This window comes from Trachurus japonicus, chromosome 6 (assembly GCF_045865225.1).
Source record: "Trachurus japonicus isolate A0001 chromosome 6, Traja_1.0".
NCBI lineage: Eukaryota > Metazoa > Chordata > Actinopteri > Carangiformes > Carangidae > Trachurus > Trachurus japonicus.
This window is the reverse complement of record NC_140912.1, coordinates 22,261,241-22,279,566: the sequence shown is the minus strand read 5'-3', so window position 1 is coordinate 22,279,566 and position 18,326 is coordinate 22,261,241. Positions and strand designations below refer to the sequence as shown.

General features: G+C 44.7%; 1 protein-coding gene across 2 annotated transcripts in view; it reads right to left on the bottom strand.

Annotated features, from left to right (window-relative positions):
• The window catches only part of znf423 (zinc finger protein 423), a 144,286-nt gene that overhangs the window by 99,759 nt on the left and 26,201 nt on the right, over positions 1-18,326 (bottom strand). For both annotated transcript variants that reach the window (XM_085779859.1, XM_085779858.1), the window contains exon 3: positions 6,836-7,045. In XM_085779859.1, the coding sequence (XP_085635985.1) occupies positions 6,836-7,045 (210 nt within the window). The remainder of the gene's footprint in view (positions 1-6,835; positions 7,046-18,326) is intronic.

The window sequence follows — 18,326 nt, the reverse complement described above, 5'->3', positions numbered from 1 at the left end:
TGTTAGTTATTCAAAGATATGTAAATGTATATTTTTATAATCTGACTATGTAAATATTTGATCAATAAATACACACAAACGCACTGACACACACACACACCACACAGGGAAGCTGTAAACCCTTTGGCTGAAGAATTCTAATGAATGTTTGCAGACAGTCTTTTCTGTCTCCACCTTGCACAGTAACCTAAAAAAAAAATCCCACACACTGTACTGGACTAAAGATTTAAGTTTTTGCTATACACATGTACACACATGCACGCACACACACACATAAATACAGCCTCAAAAACAGACACACACAAATATTTACTCTCTGCAAGATCTATACACAGGCACACAAGGACAGGCAGAAGAAGAGGGGAGAGATGAGAAAGAAAGAAGAGGGGAAGAGGGAAGTTACATTTTTAATCGAGTGTTTCTTTTCCTCTGAGCAAAGTAGGACTGAATACAAGAGGGTTAGCTGGTGCCAACACACACACAACACACTTTCTTGTGTCCTTTGGCAAATTCTTCTTTTTCACTCTTGCATTAAGTAAGAAAAAAGGGAAGAGAGTCAAAGTAGGAGGAAAGGGAGGGAGGGAGGGAGGGAGGGAGGAGAAGGAGGAGGAGGAGGAAGACGGGGACGAGGAGGGGAAAAGGGGGGGAAGAAGGGAAGAGAAAAGAGAGGAGAAAAGAGAAAACGTCCCTGCAGAGTCTTTCTCCCTTCCTGGAGCGAGCGCGGGCCCCTGCAGCGCCGCCTGTGTAATTTCCAGTGGCAGTGAATACAGGTATTAATAAAAGCCCCATGGGGAAGAGCACACAATATAACCCTACATTTTCAGGCATTATGAAAGGACGCCCCCAGGGGTCCTTGGGCTCAAATTTCTGAGATGCAGGCATTGTAAAAAGACGCCCCCGGGGGAGGACCCCGCAATAGAAATCTGCTGAATTCAAAGCATTTCCAGAGCCCTGGTGGGAGCCATTACTCCCACTGGAGGAGCAGAGATTTTTTTTCACCCTCTCCTCTCTCCTTCCAACCGCTCTCTCTCTTTTTTACCAAACATGTGTTGCTGACATGTTGACAGATTGCTCAGTGAGGTGTTTAGGTGCATGCACAAGGCACGTCTGCTGAGACACGAGCTCCCTCACTCCCTCCCTCCCTCTCCCTCTCCCTCTCTCTTTCTCTTTCCCTCCCTCCTTCCCTTACCAGTTCCCAAGTTCCATCCCTCCCTCCCTCCCTCCGACTGCAAACCTCTCAGCGCGCCCAAAACTGCTCCCATCCATATTTCATAAAGGAGAAACTAGGCTGAAAGAGAGAGACGGAGCCAGAGAGAGGATGGAAAGAGTTTAGGCAAGAGGGAGAGAGAAAGAGAGAGAGAGAGAGGAGTGTGGTGGGGGGGAGAGGAGGAGGGGGGAGAGAAAGGACGACAGGAAAAAAAAAAAGAGGAAAAAGGGAAGATAAAGAGAGACAAAGCGGGATCAAGGGAGGGGAACGGGAGGAGGAGAGGACAGATAAAGAGAAATAGAGCGATGTAGAGAGTGGGAGAACTCTGCAGTGAAAAATGAACCCTGTGATGAAAAATGACTTCACAACAACCCTTCTCCATCTCACCCCCTCCCTGTCAACCCTCCATCCCTCCCTCTCCCTCTCTGCATGTTGTACCTCCTCCCACCCCCCCTCAACTTCTTCTATTGCTCTCCTCCTCCCTCCCTCCCTCCCTCCCTCCCTCCATCCCCCTCCTCTCCTCTGGTGCCGGGCTCCTGCTCTCTCCCTGGAAAACCTGAGCGGCAGCCAGCTGTGTCTGTGTGTGTGCGCTGTGCACTTGTATGTATGCCAAGGGCTTAGCACAGGAATCTTCGGGCCACCCCCGGGTACAGAGACACAGAGGGGTGGGGGGCGGGGGTGGAGAGGGGGTAAAAAAAAAAAAAAAAATGGGAAGAGGGGCACATGGCGATGAAGAGGGCAAGAAGGGAGGGAGGGAGAGGCAAAAAGACAGGAGCAAAGAGGATGAAAGCCAAGAGGAGGGAAAAAAAGGAGCGAACATAAAGGAAATGACTAGGAGCATGATATTTATTTTTGTCAATCAAAAGCAGCTACCGGTTTTAAAAAACACACACACACACACACACACACACACTGACATGAGACACAGTAAGTGGCAGGCCAGAGTGCAGGAGGCTGTCTGTAATTTTGTTTCAGATTACACCCCTCCTACCTCTCCGTCTCTCCCTCTCTTGTAGAAAGTGATCTGTGGTTTTAATAAGAGTCTTGGCCTCACAGGACTCAGCTGCTATCCTGACGACAGACACACTGAGGTGTGTGTTGCGTGTGTTGTGTGTGTGTTGTGTACGTGTATGTGTGTGCGTGTAGTTCTCTGCTCGAGAGGGTGATTCTCTGCATGTGTGTGTGACAGCGGGTTGCGACAGACGGTAAGAGCTTAGCAGTGGGGAGACGTCCCGCGGGAGGCCAACCAGTTACCCAAGGGCCCCTCTGCTAACAGACGTGTTTCTCCTCCCTGCTCCTGCTCCATGTTTTTCTCCCCCCCTCCACACCCTAACCTCCATCTTTCACCTTCTTTCTGCACAACTTTATTTTTTTTCTTTATACCTTCACTCTCTCGCCCTCCTCCTCCTCACCTGTCTTCATCCTGGTACCCGTTACTCCTTTTCCACTCCTCTTCTGTCTCTCCCTCATTTCCTCCTCTGTCTCCCCCTCCCTCCCTCCCAGCTAGTAGACAGGCTCCCTAGTAATCTCTCCTCTCCCCTACTGAGAGAGGGAAGCGAATAGACGAGAGTGCAGCTGTATGTGCTCAATTAACAGAGACCTCACAAATACCTTCGGAGAGGATATGCACAGTATCTTGCTCTCTCTCCCTGCACACACACACACACACACACACACACAAACAATTTTCCACCCACACCATCTCGCCGTCTAAGAAGCAACTAGCTGGGTTAATGACTTGCTATTTGTCACTGACAGAGCCGGTTTCCACCCCCCTGCCTTGACTGACAGCTCCCTCGTTTACTCCGTGCCTACCTACCTTCTCATCGCTTCCTCTTCCCCCTCCAGTGGCTTTTACTGACATCTTTAACAATCTCTCGCCCTCTCGCCCTTCTCACTCACACCTACCCATGCACGTGTGGACACTGTTGACATGTGTGTGGGTGTGTGCAGAAGTGTGTCTGACTGCCAGGCAGCTTTTTATATAAAACCCCCCAGTTAAATGGACAGTAGCCACAAACAAAGAGGGGCCTCCATAGTCCGTAGCCTCTAAAACACATCACAACGACCCAACCTTACAACGCCGTGGCCAGAGTGACCACTTTTGGGTATCCCCTAATGGGTTGAGTTAGTGTGTATGTCTGTATTTGTGTGTCTGTATTTGTGTGTGTGTTGATGTGGCGGAGCAGGGCCAGAGAATGTTCTCCATTTGATCTGTAGGAGGCTTTTTTCCGCTCCTCCTCTCCACAGGGAGTCTCTGCTCCACATTCTGACTCCTACTGAGACCCATCGACACTTCCCCAACTCGCACACTCACTCTGTCTCTCTCACACGTACTGTACTGTACACACACAGGATATAGGCCCACATGGACTGTAAGTAGTAGACACGTCACACACACAATATACGATATATCTCAGCAAGTGAGCTGGAAAAGAGCCTCTTAAAGATGAAGGTTCACGATATTGCACATGGCTCCACAGTGAAAATAAATTGACTATATTGCAGTTACATGTTCAGGAAAATCAGCATACAGTACATGCACAGTGTTGGGAAGTGACTTAACTGCATACAACTACATATAATTACTGAGGAATCACACTGACAATTTAAGACCAAGGCCATCACACTGGCTTAAAGGTGCAGTGCCAGAGAATAACAATGGTATTTTCACTGGGGCTCCTAATCTGGATCACACACACTACACAACCAGCTGAGCAGTCCAAGCTCATGCACATTAATGTGGCATTACATTAACCAGATGTGTAGGGTCTGTGGGTATGTGCGTGTTTGAGTGGGCGCACACACATTTATGTGTCATTGATCTGTGCCACTGTGATTGTGTGTGTGTGTGTGTGTGTTTGTCCAATTTCCACTCAAATTAATGGTGCCTCTTTATAGGCCTTCTGCTAGAGTGGCACTGAATTACTTGGTGCTTCACTCTCGCACCTGGGACCCATTCGATGTTATAGCTGCGGCTAGCTGCTAACTTGGGACCCATTTGCTACAACAGTATAGTTAGCATTACAGATACCAGTGCTTTTTCTGCAGAGAATTCAGCACTAACTAACATGGTTTGTAAAGCAGCACCTGGGGCTCACACATGTACAGATATTATTCACCATTGGATCACTGACAACACGTCTTCAAGAGACTTTATGAGATTAGCATGAGCTAATTTCATGTTGCAGACAGAAGGATGAGATCGTTAAAGTAAGTAAAAAGTGTTTTATATGCATTTCTTCTGTATGAAGTGTAAATGTGTTAGACAAGGCAAACCTCCAAGCTCTGCTGCCAACTGATGCATCATCTCACTGCGCCTTAAGTCAACTCCAAATGTTTCTTTTGTTTTTTGTTTTTCCCATGCAAAGCTTACAGCGGGCTAACATCACAGTTGCATCATAGCTAGTTACTTCTGGCAAGATGGCCCCCTGTCTGTCACCCCCAACCAAGATGGCTGATGTCTGAGTTGTTTGGTTCTGCTCAGGGACAAACACAACACACCACCTACAAAATGCATGAACACATTAACTCTCTCATGCAGATCTTGAGTGGCGTGTGTTTATCCCCAATAGACTGTGTGTGTTTTGTGTGTGTGTGTGTTTGTGTGTCCCATGCCCTCCTACTAAACTGGCTCCCAGGGGCCTCCACCAGAGAACTTAAAAGGATTCTTTAGTCCCTGTTTTTTAATTTAGCCTTCTCCTCAATAATAACCAGAAAGCCATGGTCCTACCACTAACTTCACAAACACGCACACACAACAGTCAAATACACACATGTGCAACCATATAATAGCAAACACCAACACATGGATGAACCCAAGTACACAAGCCCCCCAGACCCCCACCCTGCATGCAAGTGCACACACACACATCCCGCCAAGCTGTGGGATTACTCTGCAATCTCAACCACTCTTTCTCCAGGGAAAAACATGTTTTATCATTTCATTTCATTTCTTTCTTGTGCGCTCCCTCTTACCCTCCCCTTCCTCCCTCGGCTTTCTCGCTCAGCAACATGTAGCCCTCCCCAGACTCCAGTGCTGAAATCACAGGCCACATCCCGCGCTCTGATAGCAGCCCTGTGCTTTTGGCGGTGTGATTCTCTCCGAGTGTGTGCTGTATGTGTGTCTGAAGTGAAACGGCACGCAGGAGTAAATGACTATGTAGTGTGTGTGTGTGTGTGTGTGTATGTCTACTTAAGGGTAATTTGTTGGTAATAAGAGTAAGGGAACCAAAAAAACAAGAACAATTCTGAAAAGCATAAACAGGTTTCCTGTTTTGTAAAAAAAATTCTTTAAAAAAAGCAATTACCAGTTCATGTACTGTATGCTAAATTACATCATGGCTTACTTTGAATTAGTGTAGGATTAAACTGATTCTTCACAACAGTCAGCCATGGCTAACAGGACTTAAGTGGAACAAGTCTAGAGTCTAATATCTGCAAGAAAGGAGGAACTCTCATACTGAGCCTCAAGCAGAGTGAAGTATCCCTGCATGATTTCTGTTGTTTGAATTAACTTCATTTACATCATTCTCATAATTTCTAGTTATTAAAGACCATGAGGCCACCGGGAAGCACCAATCAACTTAGGTACTATGTAACATTATTAGACAGCACAGGACAAAGCTCACTGTCACCTGTCATCCCTCTCTGTCTTACTACATATAGAATTTCAGCTGCTCATTTCATTTCTTTATTCTTGCATCTCCGAGCATCTCCCTAACGCTGTCAGTGGGATTGGATGTCAAGTCAGCGGGTGAATAAGAGGTTGCTGAGGCAGGGGTCTTATCATCTACATTACACAGTCTCTGGGAACACTGTCTCTACCAGTTTAAACAAAGCCCTCCATCACCACCCCTCCTTATTTCTTCATCCCCCTATCAAAAGTAAACACACACACACACACACACACACACACACACTTGCTAAGAGGCAGACTGCTTTGCAGTGGCAAGAAAGTGTGTGTTTGTTCATGTGTGTGTGTGTGTGTGTGTGTGTGTGTGTGTGTGTGGTGTGCGTGTGTGTTGGCTTGTTAAGCGAGCGTTTGGATTAATCTGTAGGAACCAGATGCCCCCGCCGCGTTCCTTTCAGCCTCTCCATTAATTACACCAGTACTAATAACGGCTTTTGTAGAGTGTGTATGTGTGTGTGTGTGTGTCTGTGTGCACAAGTCTGTCCCTGTGGGACATATGGGTATAACTGAATCCAATAGCTATAGGTATTCAGAAACAAGGGAGAGTCTGAGTCACCCAGGAACTTCTAAAATTGGTGATTCTGCATGATGCAACTAAACTCTTTCATCTCGTCTGAAAGCGGCGCATCCTTCCCACTGAAAAACACACTTATAAGCTAGACATTAAATCAGCTTAATACCACAGTTTCAAATCTTTTCATTTGTTGTGGCAAGAGTTCAGACTACACTCAGATACATTTCCTTTCCTTTATTTTGGTTCCTTTTCATGTTTTCCCTCTTCTGATTATTTTTCACTTGACAATTTCTACCCATAAATTACAACATTATCTTAAATAAATTTGTATCCCATACAAGTATACAAATGCACTATGGCTCCTTCATATATGATGATTGTGGACATTTAGTTGTTCTATTCACAACGATAAAACTCTTACCAGCGGGGCAGTGGTTGGTTCTGTGTTCGGTGAGCTCGGCCAGACAGTCAAAGTCCTGCTGACAGTTGTCACAGGTGAAAATGGACTCGTCATCTAGGTCGTCGTCGTGTTCTCGTTCATCACGGTCATCGTGATCCTCTGGTTCTCCATCCTCGGCTCCTGTCCCCTGACCTTCTTTGGCCTCTGTCTCTCTGTCAGATGCTGGGACTTCTGAGGACACAAACAACATAGAACCACAACGGTGATCAGTACACTCCGCTATACAGACTCGTTTTGAATTTCTCTTACATTCAGTCATAAATAGAGGGACATTAATGAGGAAGGACATGTGACACAGTCCAAGCTATATTGTAAGTTTATGAGTTATGATTATGACCTTGTATCATCCCAGTCAGTTGTCATCTTTATTTTTTGAAGTTGTCCTCACATTTTTAGATCTGACAAAGATCTCCTTGGAGTAATAATATTTTCGTAATCTTTCCACCATCCGTATTTCATCAATGACATGTGCAGCCTGACTTAATTGCACTGAGCGTGTGGAACGTCACTTTAGCACGAGACGGAGTGTGTGTGTGAATGTGTGTGTCCTGGTAGCAGACAGGCAGAGTGTGAGAAGGGACCAGTGAAAAGCTGCATCGGCCCAATCCTCACTTCTCCATTGTGTCGCCATTTTCACACCTTATTAACACATTATAAACGCTGAGGATCCAATAGGACTGACACTGAAGACACCAGCTTGACAGAGGGAGGGGAGGGCAGAGGAGAGGAGAGGAGAGGAGAGGAGAGGAGAGGAGAGGAGAGGAGAGGAGAGGAGAGGAAAGGAAAGGAAAGGAAAGGAAAGGAAAGGAAGAAAGTGTGCTATGATATGAAGAAGTTCAATCAGAGCTTCAGTGAAATGGACAGCCCAAAAACAATATGGCTCCATCTCTGGCTGTTGCTGGACACAAACACTTCAACCACGACTTCAGGAGAGAAAACGTGATCACGAGTGAACGTGAGCTAAATGAGAGAGAGGTGCAGGAGGCTTCAACCCACTCTGATTTATTATGGGAGAGGTGTGGTGGGAATGGGGGAGATAGGGATGCTGGGAGGTGGGGAATGGGGGACTGAGGTGATGGGGTGTTTGGGGAGCTGCAGGAGAGGAAGACAGTGATGAAGGGAGAGAAGGAGGAATAGATGAAGGGATTGGGGAAGGACAGAGGGAGGGTTTTGGCCATCTGTCCAGTGGTGAGAGCACCGTCTGGCCAGGGAGAGAAAGTGGCCCCTTGGCTGACAAAACACACGCACGCGCACACGCTCGCGCTCACATAAACACATCACACGTATGCACGCTGCAGGCACACCGGTCATTGTGCACTGAACTCACACACAAACACATACAGATACGGATACACGTGTGTGCAGCCGTGCACACAGATGTGTACACACTAGCGTCACACTGACTGGATATGTAAATAAATGCACACATTCACAAATGCACTTAGATTCATGTGTGTGCTGGACTGGAAATATGTGCAGCCGTGTTGTGCGACTTAAAACGACTCTACTAGATATAACCAGGATGTGATTGTTGATACAGAACATATTTTATTAGACATTAATTGTTAAACTTTGTCCTAATTACTGTATGGATTTCATGAATTGTAACTAAAACCATATTTTGTGAGGTTACAGTGACCTTTGACCTGCAACCACCAAATTCTAATCAGTTCATCCTGGAATCAAAGAGGATGTTTTGTTTTGTTTTTTTTGGTAGATGTAATAAAAAATGTCCTCTTGGCCTTTCCAATACAGTAAGTCTCATTCAGAAGAACATGAGGTCACTGCAACCATGACCTTTGACTCCATAAACCTAATCAGTTTATGGACATTTGTGTAAAATCTGAAAAATTTCCATCGAGCCGTTACTGAGATATCTCGTTCATGGGAATGGGACAGACGCCTGGAAAACATAAAGTCTGCGGCCACAGCTGTCGCCCATGCAAAGGCATAAAAAATATAGAATTTCCACATATGACGGAGAAGTAAAGATTGTCCCTGTTGCAACAGATTTTAAAACCAAATGTTACCTGGGAGGTTTTAATAGTCCCAAATGCATCACTACAAAAAGCACAGGAGCACACGTTAGGTTGACTGAGTTTGACAACATATCTGTGCCTCTCTATTTGCCCCTTCCAACACCGTTAAACTAAGGATTTGTTACATCCAAAACTGACCTTTAGGAAATCCCTTTCTGGAGTGAGTAAGCCTGCAAATGGCTGTCTCACAGTGTGGACTGGGAAAAGAAAGCTTAACCTGAAACGATGGCGCTTAGACACAGTGAGGGACTCACCTGTGACTCTCATTGTGATCGTTATTTTATGTCAGCACAAAACACAATACGGCTGCTGCTGCTGCTGCTGTCCTTAACCTGTGTGTATGTTTATGTTGTTGGGATTCACTTCACAAGCATAAAATAGGGAATTTACAGGCAGCGGCCCAGGAGCTCCCGTTCACCTTGGTTTACAAGCAGCATTTATGATCACCCATTTCACACCCATTCAGTTGTCTCAGCAGATATATTTTCCTCAGTGTGCTCCAGGTGTGTGTATAAACATGTTTTTAAAAACCACCTGAAAATCCATACAATATGTGGCAGTGCAGAAATGTTTTAAATCTGAACACTGAGCTGGACACAGTCTAATAAATCTGACATTATTTGTCGGTTTTCCTAATTTTTGTCTTATTTTCTTCCTAAACTCCCCAACATCTCTTTTTCTCTTTCTCTACAATACCCCACCCCCACCACACCAGAAAGAAGCAGCAGGCCTACTTAATGAAAGCAGGCAACTCCCATGGGTGCTTAGGGTGCAGAGGGGTATGTGTGTGTGTGTGGTGGGATATTGATTGAATAGTACGACACTAGTCCCTTGCAAATAGTATGTGTGCACCATCAGCACGCAGTCTCTCTCTCTCTCTCTCTTTCTTTCTTTCACACACACAGACACAAACACACAGCCATCAGCGGGATATAGGTATAGTCACTCATAGACACACAGACACCCACATGCACACACACTCGCTCTACAGAGAACCATTATCTCTGTGTTACAGACTGTCCCTACGCCAGGAATAACTGCACATTCTCTCACATAAACACCAAAAGAACACACACAAGCACAAACACCAACTCTCCAATCCTCAACCCAGACACCCTGTGTTATTCTTACATCACCCCGAGACACACAATAAATCAAAATTAAGTCCTGTAGTAAAAATATACAGAAAACGTTAAAAATAGGAATTTTCAACATTAAATGAAAAGCACGGCATACGCGCAATAACTTTGGCGTCAAAGAGTTTGTTTCAGAGGAATGGTTTTCTAATAGTCCTTGAGTCACCGAGCCCTGCTGATTTTTATTCTAGCCATGTAATGAGGGACTGAATCACACCTGAGATGCACAGTCAAGGCAATTAATTGAATCAACTAGCTGGTAAAATAGAAAACCAGCAGTATCCAAGGTCCTCGGGACAAGGATTGAAACCCATTGTTTGGTAGAAGAAAAAATGTATTTATGTGGAAAAAAAATCACTTGCTTTTCCCTTACTTGTCTGCAGTTAGATATATAGTCTTTAAATGCCAATATTAGCAGTCTGACTAGTATAAGAGTGTTTGGTTACAGGTTTATATATGCAGGGCCGTTGTATAGGGGAGAAAGGTGATGATAATTCTAGGGGCCCAGCGCCCAGTAGTGCCCACAAAAAACCCAGTAGTCTAATCTTTGTATGACTGATTTATTCTGCATAATATCCTGACTAATACTAATAGTAATGCTGCATTAGCATCAAAACCAAGTAGGCTAAATAAAAAATGATAATACATATGTACTCTAAGAAAAAAAACTGGAAAAGTCAGGGGGTAGGGGCCCACTTTAGTATTCTTTAATGGGGCCCAGAATTCCTAGCAACGGCCCTGTATATATGCGCACTAAATGTTTAAGTGCAGAATAAAGATTCACTTCACTTGCATACACAGCTGTTAATTCAGCCTAAGAACTGATATGAATACCAATATTATATATGTATTTTATCAATGGATACAAAAAATACTTTTCATCAATAACACTATGATTGCTTAACCACATGTAGTTGTTTTTTTCGGGACTGATCTGGGACCCTCATAAATGCAGGGATAATAAATTGGACCTACACACTTCACATTCATATTAAATATCAACGGCTATTTTAAGAAAGTTTTCATCTGCACACCCATGTGTGTGACACCGTGCAACATCAGGGTTGGAAGTGGAGAAAAGATGTTTTTACACCGCGTGTCTCCTGAGGAAACGTAATAAGCAATATTCTTGGCTGCACCCACCAGCCTCAGTAACCTGATGACAATGGGCTGTTTATTAACAGATAAAAATATAAATATATAAATGGATACCTCAGGAATAATGAGGTCACTTTGCATATCTGCAGGAAAGATATATGCAGGTGGTGTGTGTGTATGTGTGTGTGTGTGTGTGTGCGCAGCATGAGTGCGTGTGTGCGTGTTCATGTGTTTGTGCGCACCCTGGGTAATTAGATAAAGAGAAGTGAATTAGCAGAGTCCACAGTGCAGAATGATGTTACATAGCCTAACCACGCCTAGCCGAGACCCACTAATCACCACTCGTTAGATTCACAGACGAGTGTGTGTACGTGTGTTTGCGTGTGTTCATGGCATGGGTGTGTTTGTTAAGATTGTCTGTGTGCATGTACGTGTGTGTGTGTGTTCTCTCATTACCCATGTTAAAATGAGTTCATTGAGGTAATTAGCGAGCTAAATGATAATAAGCTGAAGCCATAAACATACCACAAAAGGAGACAGATAGACTATAACAGTGGTTTTGTTTCGTCTTGTTTGAAAAAAGTGGGATATAAACTGAACAGAGAAACCTCAGCACACGATCCAAGTTCACTCAATATGGACACACTCCATCCTCCTGTCAGACTGGTAGTTTCACAGCGCTGTCGCGAGCCGCTGCCAAGACAAACTAGTGGACACACAAACTGGAACACCAAAAATCAAACGCACACAGTCAGCATGACCACCGTACATCTCCATATATCCTGTGGGATGAAAACTGGGGAGCTAATGAACTTTGGGAAGTGTTCCTGAACTGCCCCTGGGTGATAGAAGTGCACTAAAAGAGGAGCTGAAGGGGAATAAAACATACCCTAATACTGCAAAGGTAAAGTAGTTATTCAAGTGTTAGATTTGGCAGCCAGGAGCTGGGACTGTGGTCTGTCTGGGACACACTCTGCAGCTCAGAGAGATGTATATCTGCTAGCCAAGCATGCATAAAACACACACACACACACACTCACCTATGTCTGTGTGAGCCTAAAACAGGCTTCAAAAGGTGGTGAAAAAAAGTGTGTGTGTAGCTTCCAGGAGAATGTTTAGAAACCAAACAGTCTCGACACAAGGCTTTCATTCTGCTCCACATCGCACTCCACACTGGTCCAGGATACACAGGCACCTGGCTGGGCACCACCACCTTCAGCAGGCCTAAGAACCAGCCACAAGGTTAAAAGCAAAGCTGCATCATATGACTTACATAGAGCACCCAACGGGCAGAGTTTACACAGTCAAAACCCTGGCTTCACACGCTGCACAATGCAGAAAGGTACGTTACAGCTATTCTCAGTCATTTCAAAAGATTTCTACTAATTTCCGTGTCCAGGTCCAACTGTGTGGTCATTAAGCACGCTCAAACGCTGATTGAAAATCTCTGTGAATGTCATTTGTTCCTGCTGTTTCCGTTATCACTGTAAACACAGGTTATTGTTCTTCAGTCATGATGAATCACCGTCTGTACTGTACAGTTTACAAAGCTTTAAATAGACCTCTAACAGGAGTCTTGTGATGAGTTCCACCACAACCTTCAGCAAAATACACAACAAGTGGAGTAGTCGCTTTAGTGTCAGTGTGGTACACATCAGCAAGACATGACAGCCGTTGACATCTTGTTGTGTTTTTTTTTTGGTTTTTGTTATTAGTATTCCTCATACATGGGCTCCAGACGCACTACAAGCAGGGTTATAGTTCTGTAGTGCTTCACCTACATTATAAAAGCTGCTCGAATGGGTGTTTTTCACAGCAGATATTTGAACCAGTCATTGAGGAAAAAAGCACAGGTGTTAAAGTAATGATGGCCCTGTCCTATTCATCTGCCCCACTGACCCATGACAGACTGACTGACTGAGCCAACACCGAACCAGGACCCTGAAACAGAAGCAGCTGAATGAAAATCAGCTATTATCTTAATTATTTACACTTGTGCATTTTTTCTGCAATGACATGTTAAAGGTCCAGTGTGTAAAATGGGTGGAAAACCATGATATCTAGCATTTAGATTCTAGACTGCAGCTTTCACTCACCCCTCCCGTCGGCTAAGTGACGGTGGCCTCCGAGGACAAAAAAAACTTGTCCGGAAATATATATTATAACTCAAAAACCTCTTACTACACTGTACCGACTAACTACTAACTCACTCTCTCTGCCGTTTCCTCCTACTTCTTCTTTCCTTCTGCCGCCTTCCTCTTTGGTTTATTTATGCATGCGGAACGTGCAAAACTTGTTAAACGCACTCTCTGGCTGGCTGGATTTTCCATTCGGCCTGCCATACAAATATGGCGGCACAAGAAGGCGACAGTCTCTAAAGCAAGACCCTTCCAAAAGAATAATTGTAAGGCTACGAAAACCAAACGAGTTTTATTTTATAGCGATTATACACTTGTACAAATATATTCATGGGTAGTATATTCAGATTTTGCCAATAAACCTTGCCAAATATTACACACTGGACCTTTAAGACCTCTTGCAGGATAATGTATTTCAACCAATGTAATTTTTAACAATTGTTTTTTTTTTGGTACATATCCTGAAAACAATAAAAACCTCCTATAACCATTATTATAAGCAAAACTTTCTATAATCTCGATTGTAAACTAACACAACAGCTCTGCAATACCTTCATAAAAGGTACGTAACGCCACTTGATTGTAGTCACTGCATTATTCTAACTTTAACCTGCTCCTGAGTATAATATACAAAATGCACTCTATTTACCCAGCCAGGCTTAAAATGCCTTTTTACTATGGGAAGATACAGTTAGCTACACAGCACACAAAGGCCCAACTATCTGAGCTCAAAATGTTGAGAATCAAGCAGCAACAAAGAATAGTGGACACATTTGGCACCAAGTGCACACTCAACTGCACACACACACACACACACACACACACACAGGCTGAACAGGTGCAGCTGGACACAACAACACAGCCCTTGCTCTCTCTCAGGAGATTGACTCCCCCAGCCCTCTCTCACCCTCTGCCTCACACTGTTTGCAAGTGTGAGTGTGTGTGTGTGTGCGGGTGTGTGTTGGGTGGCTATATAAAGAAGCCATCTCTCCTCTCCTCTCCTCTCCTCACCCCCCTCCCTCTTACCTTCCACCTCATGTTCTTTTTCCCCCACTATAGCCTGTTTGTATGTGTTTTCACAATACAAGCCACAGCCCCTAGGGAGACGATCTGTGCCACAGGGTACCAGTCATGCACACACACACACACACACACACACACACACACACAGACACACACAGACCCCTGGGATGTGGGATGTGCTGCGGCAGGGGAGAGCAGCACCCAACACCAATGTCTGGAAACAGGATGATGAAAGAGCCATTCACGTCATGGAAGGAAGCAGACATGACACACACACACACACACACACACACACACACACACACAGTAAGACAGACTGTATATAAACAAACAAACACATAAAATTCAGTCGGACATGCACTACACACACGCTGCTGACAGATCGGCAGAAAAGAGTTTTCACAATTAAGTTGACAGCTGCGCACTTATTTGAATTTGTGGTACACGCACCAACAAAAATTGCACACATGAAAAAAAAAACAAAGGGCTTAAATGCTGCAATACAGACAAAAACACAGATGCTGTCACAAGCAGGCAATGCACACACACACACACACACACACACACACATAGACAGGAACTGTTTTCCTGTGGTAGCCTTGGGGAAATTAAAACTACATTATGGACCTCCAGAGGGTAGCGGTGAGAGAGGGAGAGAGAGGAATTGGAAAAGAGAGAGAGAGGAAGCAGAGAGAAAGAGAGAGAGAAGGGCCAGTGTCCTGTTTATCTCAGCGCTGGTCATCATGAAGATATTACAGTCAACCCACTAATTTCTCCTTATTCTCCCTCCTCCTATAAAATGCTCTTTTTTACATTTTCTCCCTCGCGTTTATTTCCCTTCCTGACAATGATCACATCCCTGTATCAGATGGAGGGATGGACAGATCACGGATGAGATTATGTATCTATCAATCTATCATAAAGTCAAGATATGAGTAATACACTTCCTTTTTTTATGATTCTTATTATCAGGGGTATCTTGAGTCAAGTTTATTTCTCTCTTTTGAGGAAGATACTTTCCATCAGATTTTATTGCAGTAAGTTATCCCCTTACAAACCAAGTAAATGTAAATCCACTGAGAAATAGACATTAGAAAACATAGGGTCAAAGGTCAAACTCACTTTGCTCATCTGTCCCCCACAAGGACCTAAGATCATGTAACCAGATGCTCAGCGTTGTTGTACGTTGTGGATGAATTTTGAAAACGGCATAAATGAAAACTGAACAGACATGAATGAAAGCTGAATCATCTGTACCGATGCTTTCTGTCATCCGATAGGTGGAGGCAACTTCCTGGCTGGCAACTCACATCTGTGTCCCCGTACGCCAATAAACACAAGCACACACACGCACACAGACACACGCACACATTCACTCAGTTCTGAAAGTCTGAGTAACAATAATGCAGGAGGTCTCAGTTTCTCAGTTTCAGCTTGGGGACCTGACAAACCTTTTCCATGATGACTCACTGGCTCTTTCTACAGTATGTGACTCTGTGCACATTTGAGTGTATTTTGTCCAAGAGAAACAGTAAGTGTGTATGTGTAAGTGTATGTGTGCGTAGACTACGGTAGATAGTCAGACAAGGAATGAGAAAAACAAGGCTCTAGAGAAAGAGAGGAGGTTTTCATCACAGACACAGACACACATATCAGCAGCACATGCCTCTGAAGCGCACTCCCGCCTGGTTGGACATGTGTCTCACCCCGTCCTGGTTTGTTCTTCTGCATGAGACTCAACATACAGTACAACCAAGTTTGAACAGACAACTTTGACAACTTTGTTGCTACCTGTCCTTCACCAACTCCCCCCTTCTCATCTTCCTTTTCTATTCCTGCCAACTTCTCTATTTTTCTTCTCCCGGCCTGCAGGGAGAGCAAAGGAACGAGGGAGAAAACAAGGGAGGAAGATGACAAGTTGTTTTTCTGTCCCGCCGAGGAGCGGTGTTGGGAAGAGAGGAAAGAGACCAAGGGCGCACACTGGCACCTTCGGCCTTCAATGGCTCTTCTCTGGGCGAGGAAGGAGGCGAAGGAAGGGAGGGAGGGAGGGAGGGAGGAAACGGAGGAAAGGGGAGAATAGGTTGGCTCGGTGCTATTCCCTTCGAGTCACCCTCGCGCCGCCCCCCCTCCTTCCCTCCCGCGGGTCTTTCCAAACTCAACACACATTTTCCAGAGAAAATGAAAGAGAGACAGAGAGGGAGAGAGAGAAAAGAATCGAGAAAAAGCAGAGGAGGGGTGGAAGTTTGTGAATTTAATAGCAGAATGGGAAGGTATACGTTTCCATTCTCTCTTTCTCACCCCGTCCTTGTCAACACCATCTCCCAGGGAGTAAAGAAACCAAGGCCTTTTCTCTTTTTAATCATCTTGAATAAGTGATGGACAACAGTGTCTGTCTTTTTTTCTCTCTCTCTTTCACACAAACACACACACACACACACACACAATTATTATGAGCAGACATAAACAGAAGAAGAAAGAGTGGCAGACAAGGAGAAAGAAAGAAAGAAAGAAAGAAAGAAAGAAAGAAAGAAAGAAAGAAAGAAAGAAAGAAAGAAAGAAAGAAAGAAAGAAAGAAAAAGACGAGCTCAGCGGGACAGAAAAAGTGATGCAGAGGATGCTGGGACAGGGAATTGACGGTAAAATCCAAATTTGAAGAGTGGCTGAGTAAGGGAATATGGGACAGTATGTTTTTATGAGAGGAAGAGTGTGAGATAGGTGTGTGTGTGTGTGTGTGTGTGTGTGTCTGTGTATGTGTGTGTGTGTGTGTGTGTGTGTGTGTGTGTGTGTGTGTGTGTGTGTGTGTGTGTGTGTGTGTGTGTGTGTGCGTGGGAGTGTGTGTCTGTGTCATGGGACTCCAGTTTCCTGCAGGAACTGACACACACAGCAGTTCTAGTGAGCCACCCAGGACCTCAGTCAGCACCCCCCGTAACACACACGCACGCACACACACACAACCACACACACACACACACACACAGATGTAGACCCGTGCAGCAGCCCCTGGAGGAGAGTTAGCACAGGTCTGAAGGAGGGAGGGCGGTAAGGATGGGAGGGTTCAGCACGTCATCCACACCCCAGGGGTCATACTTTCCTATCCTTCTATCCCTGTAGAGCTGAGCGAGAGACAGGGCAGGAGAGGTAGAGAGAGAGAGATATAACTGCATATTTACCACATTCAGCAGTATCTTATTTCCCTGTTGGGATCTAGTCAGAGGAAGTGTTTAAGTGTTCTCTGATAGGCTGCAAACCAGAGCAGAAAAACCAGCTCCAGCTGACATACGACCTAAAGTAGTCAAAGCGTGTTTCTGGCATCATTTGGGGAAATGTTTAGTCTTCCCTAACCCTTACAGCAGTGGTGATACAAACATTAAAATGTGAACTGCTGCCTCATGTTTGCATGACTCAGTCAGCCAGACTAGTTTCAGGTTACATCCCTGTTTATCCATTTGTGTGAAATGTGGTCATAGATTGAGTGCATACATTGAGTAATGGCTGAAAAGAGATTTCTAGTTTCTCCGTGAACCTTCGGCCACTAAAATTTAATCAGTTTGTCCTTGAGTCCAAGTGAAGGTTTGTACTAAATGTGAATAAATTCCTATGAGATGTTATAGAGATATTGCCCTCACAAAGCCAAAAACTGTGTTTTGTGAATGTGAGGTCACTGCGCCCTTGACCTTTGACCCCTAGAATCTATTCAGTTCATCCACGTGTACAAGTGAAAATTTGGGCCAAATTTGAAGGGATTCCCATCAGGGGGTTCTTGAGATATTGCGCTTACAAGGCCAAAACTGTGTTGTATGAGGTCACCACAGCTGTGACCTTTGACCCCCCCCCCAAAAAATCTAATCAGTTCATCCTTGAGTCCAAGTTTGTGTCTGCACCTTTAGGGAGTGACAGAAATGTCCATGAGAATGGGACGGATGGACAACCTTAAAAACAATATGCCTCTGGCTCTGGTTGTCGCAGGCGTGGAGCCATAAAAAAGGTGGAAGAGGTAAAAGAAGAGAGAAGGAGAGAA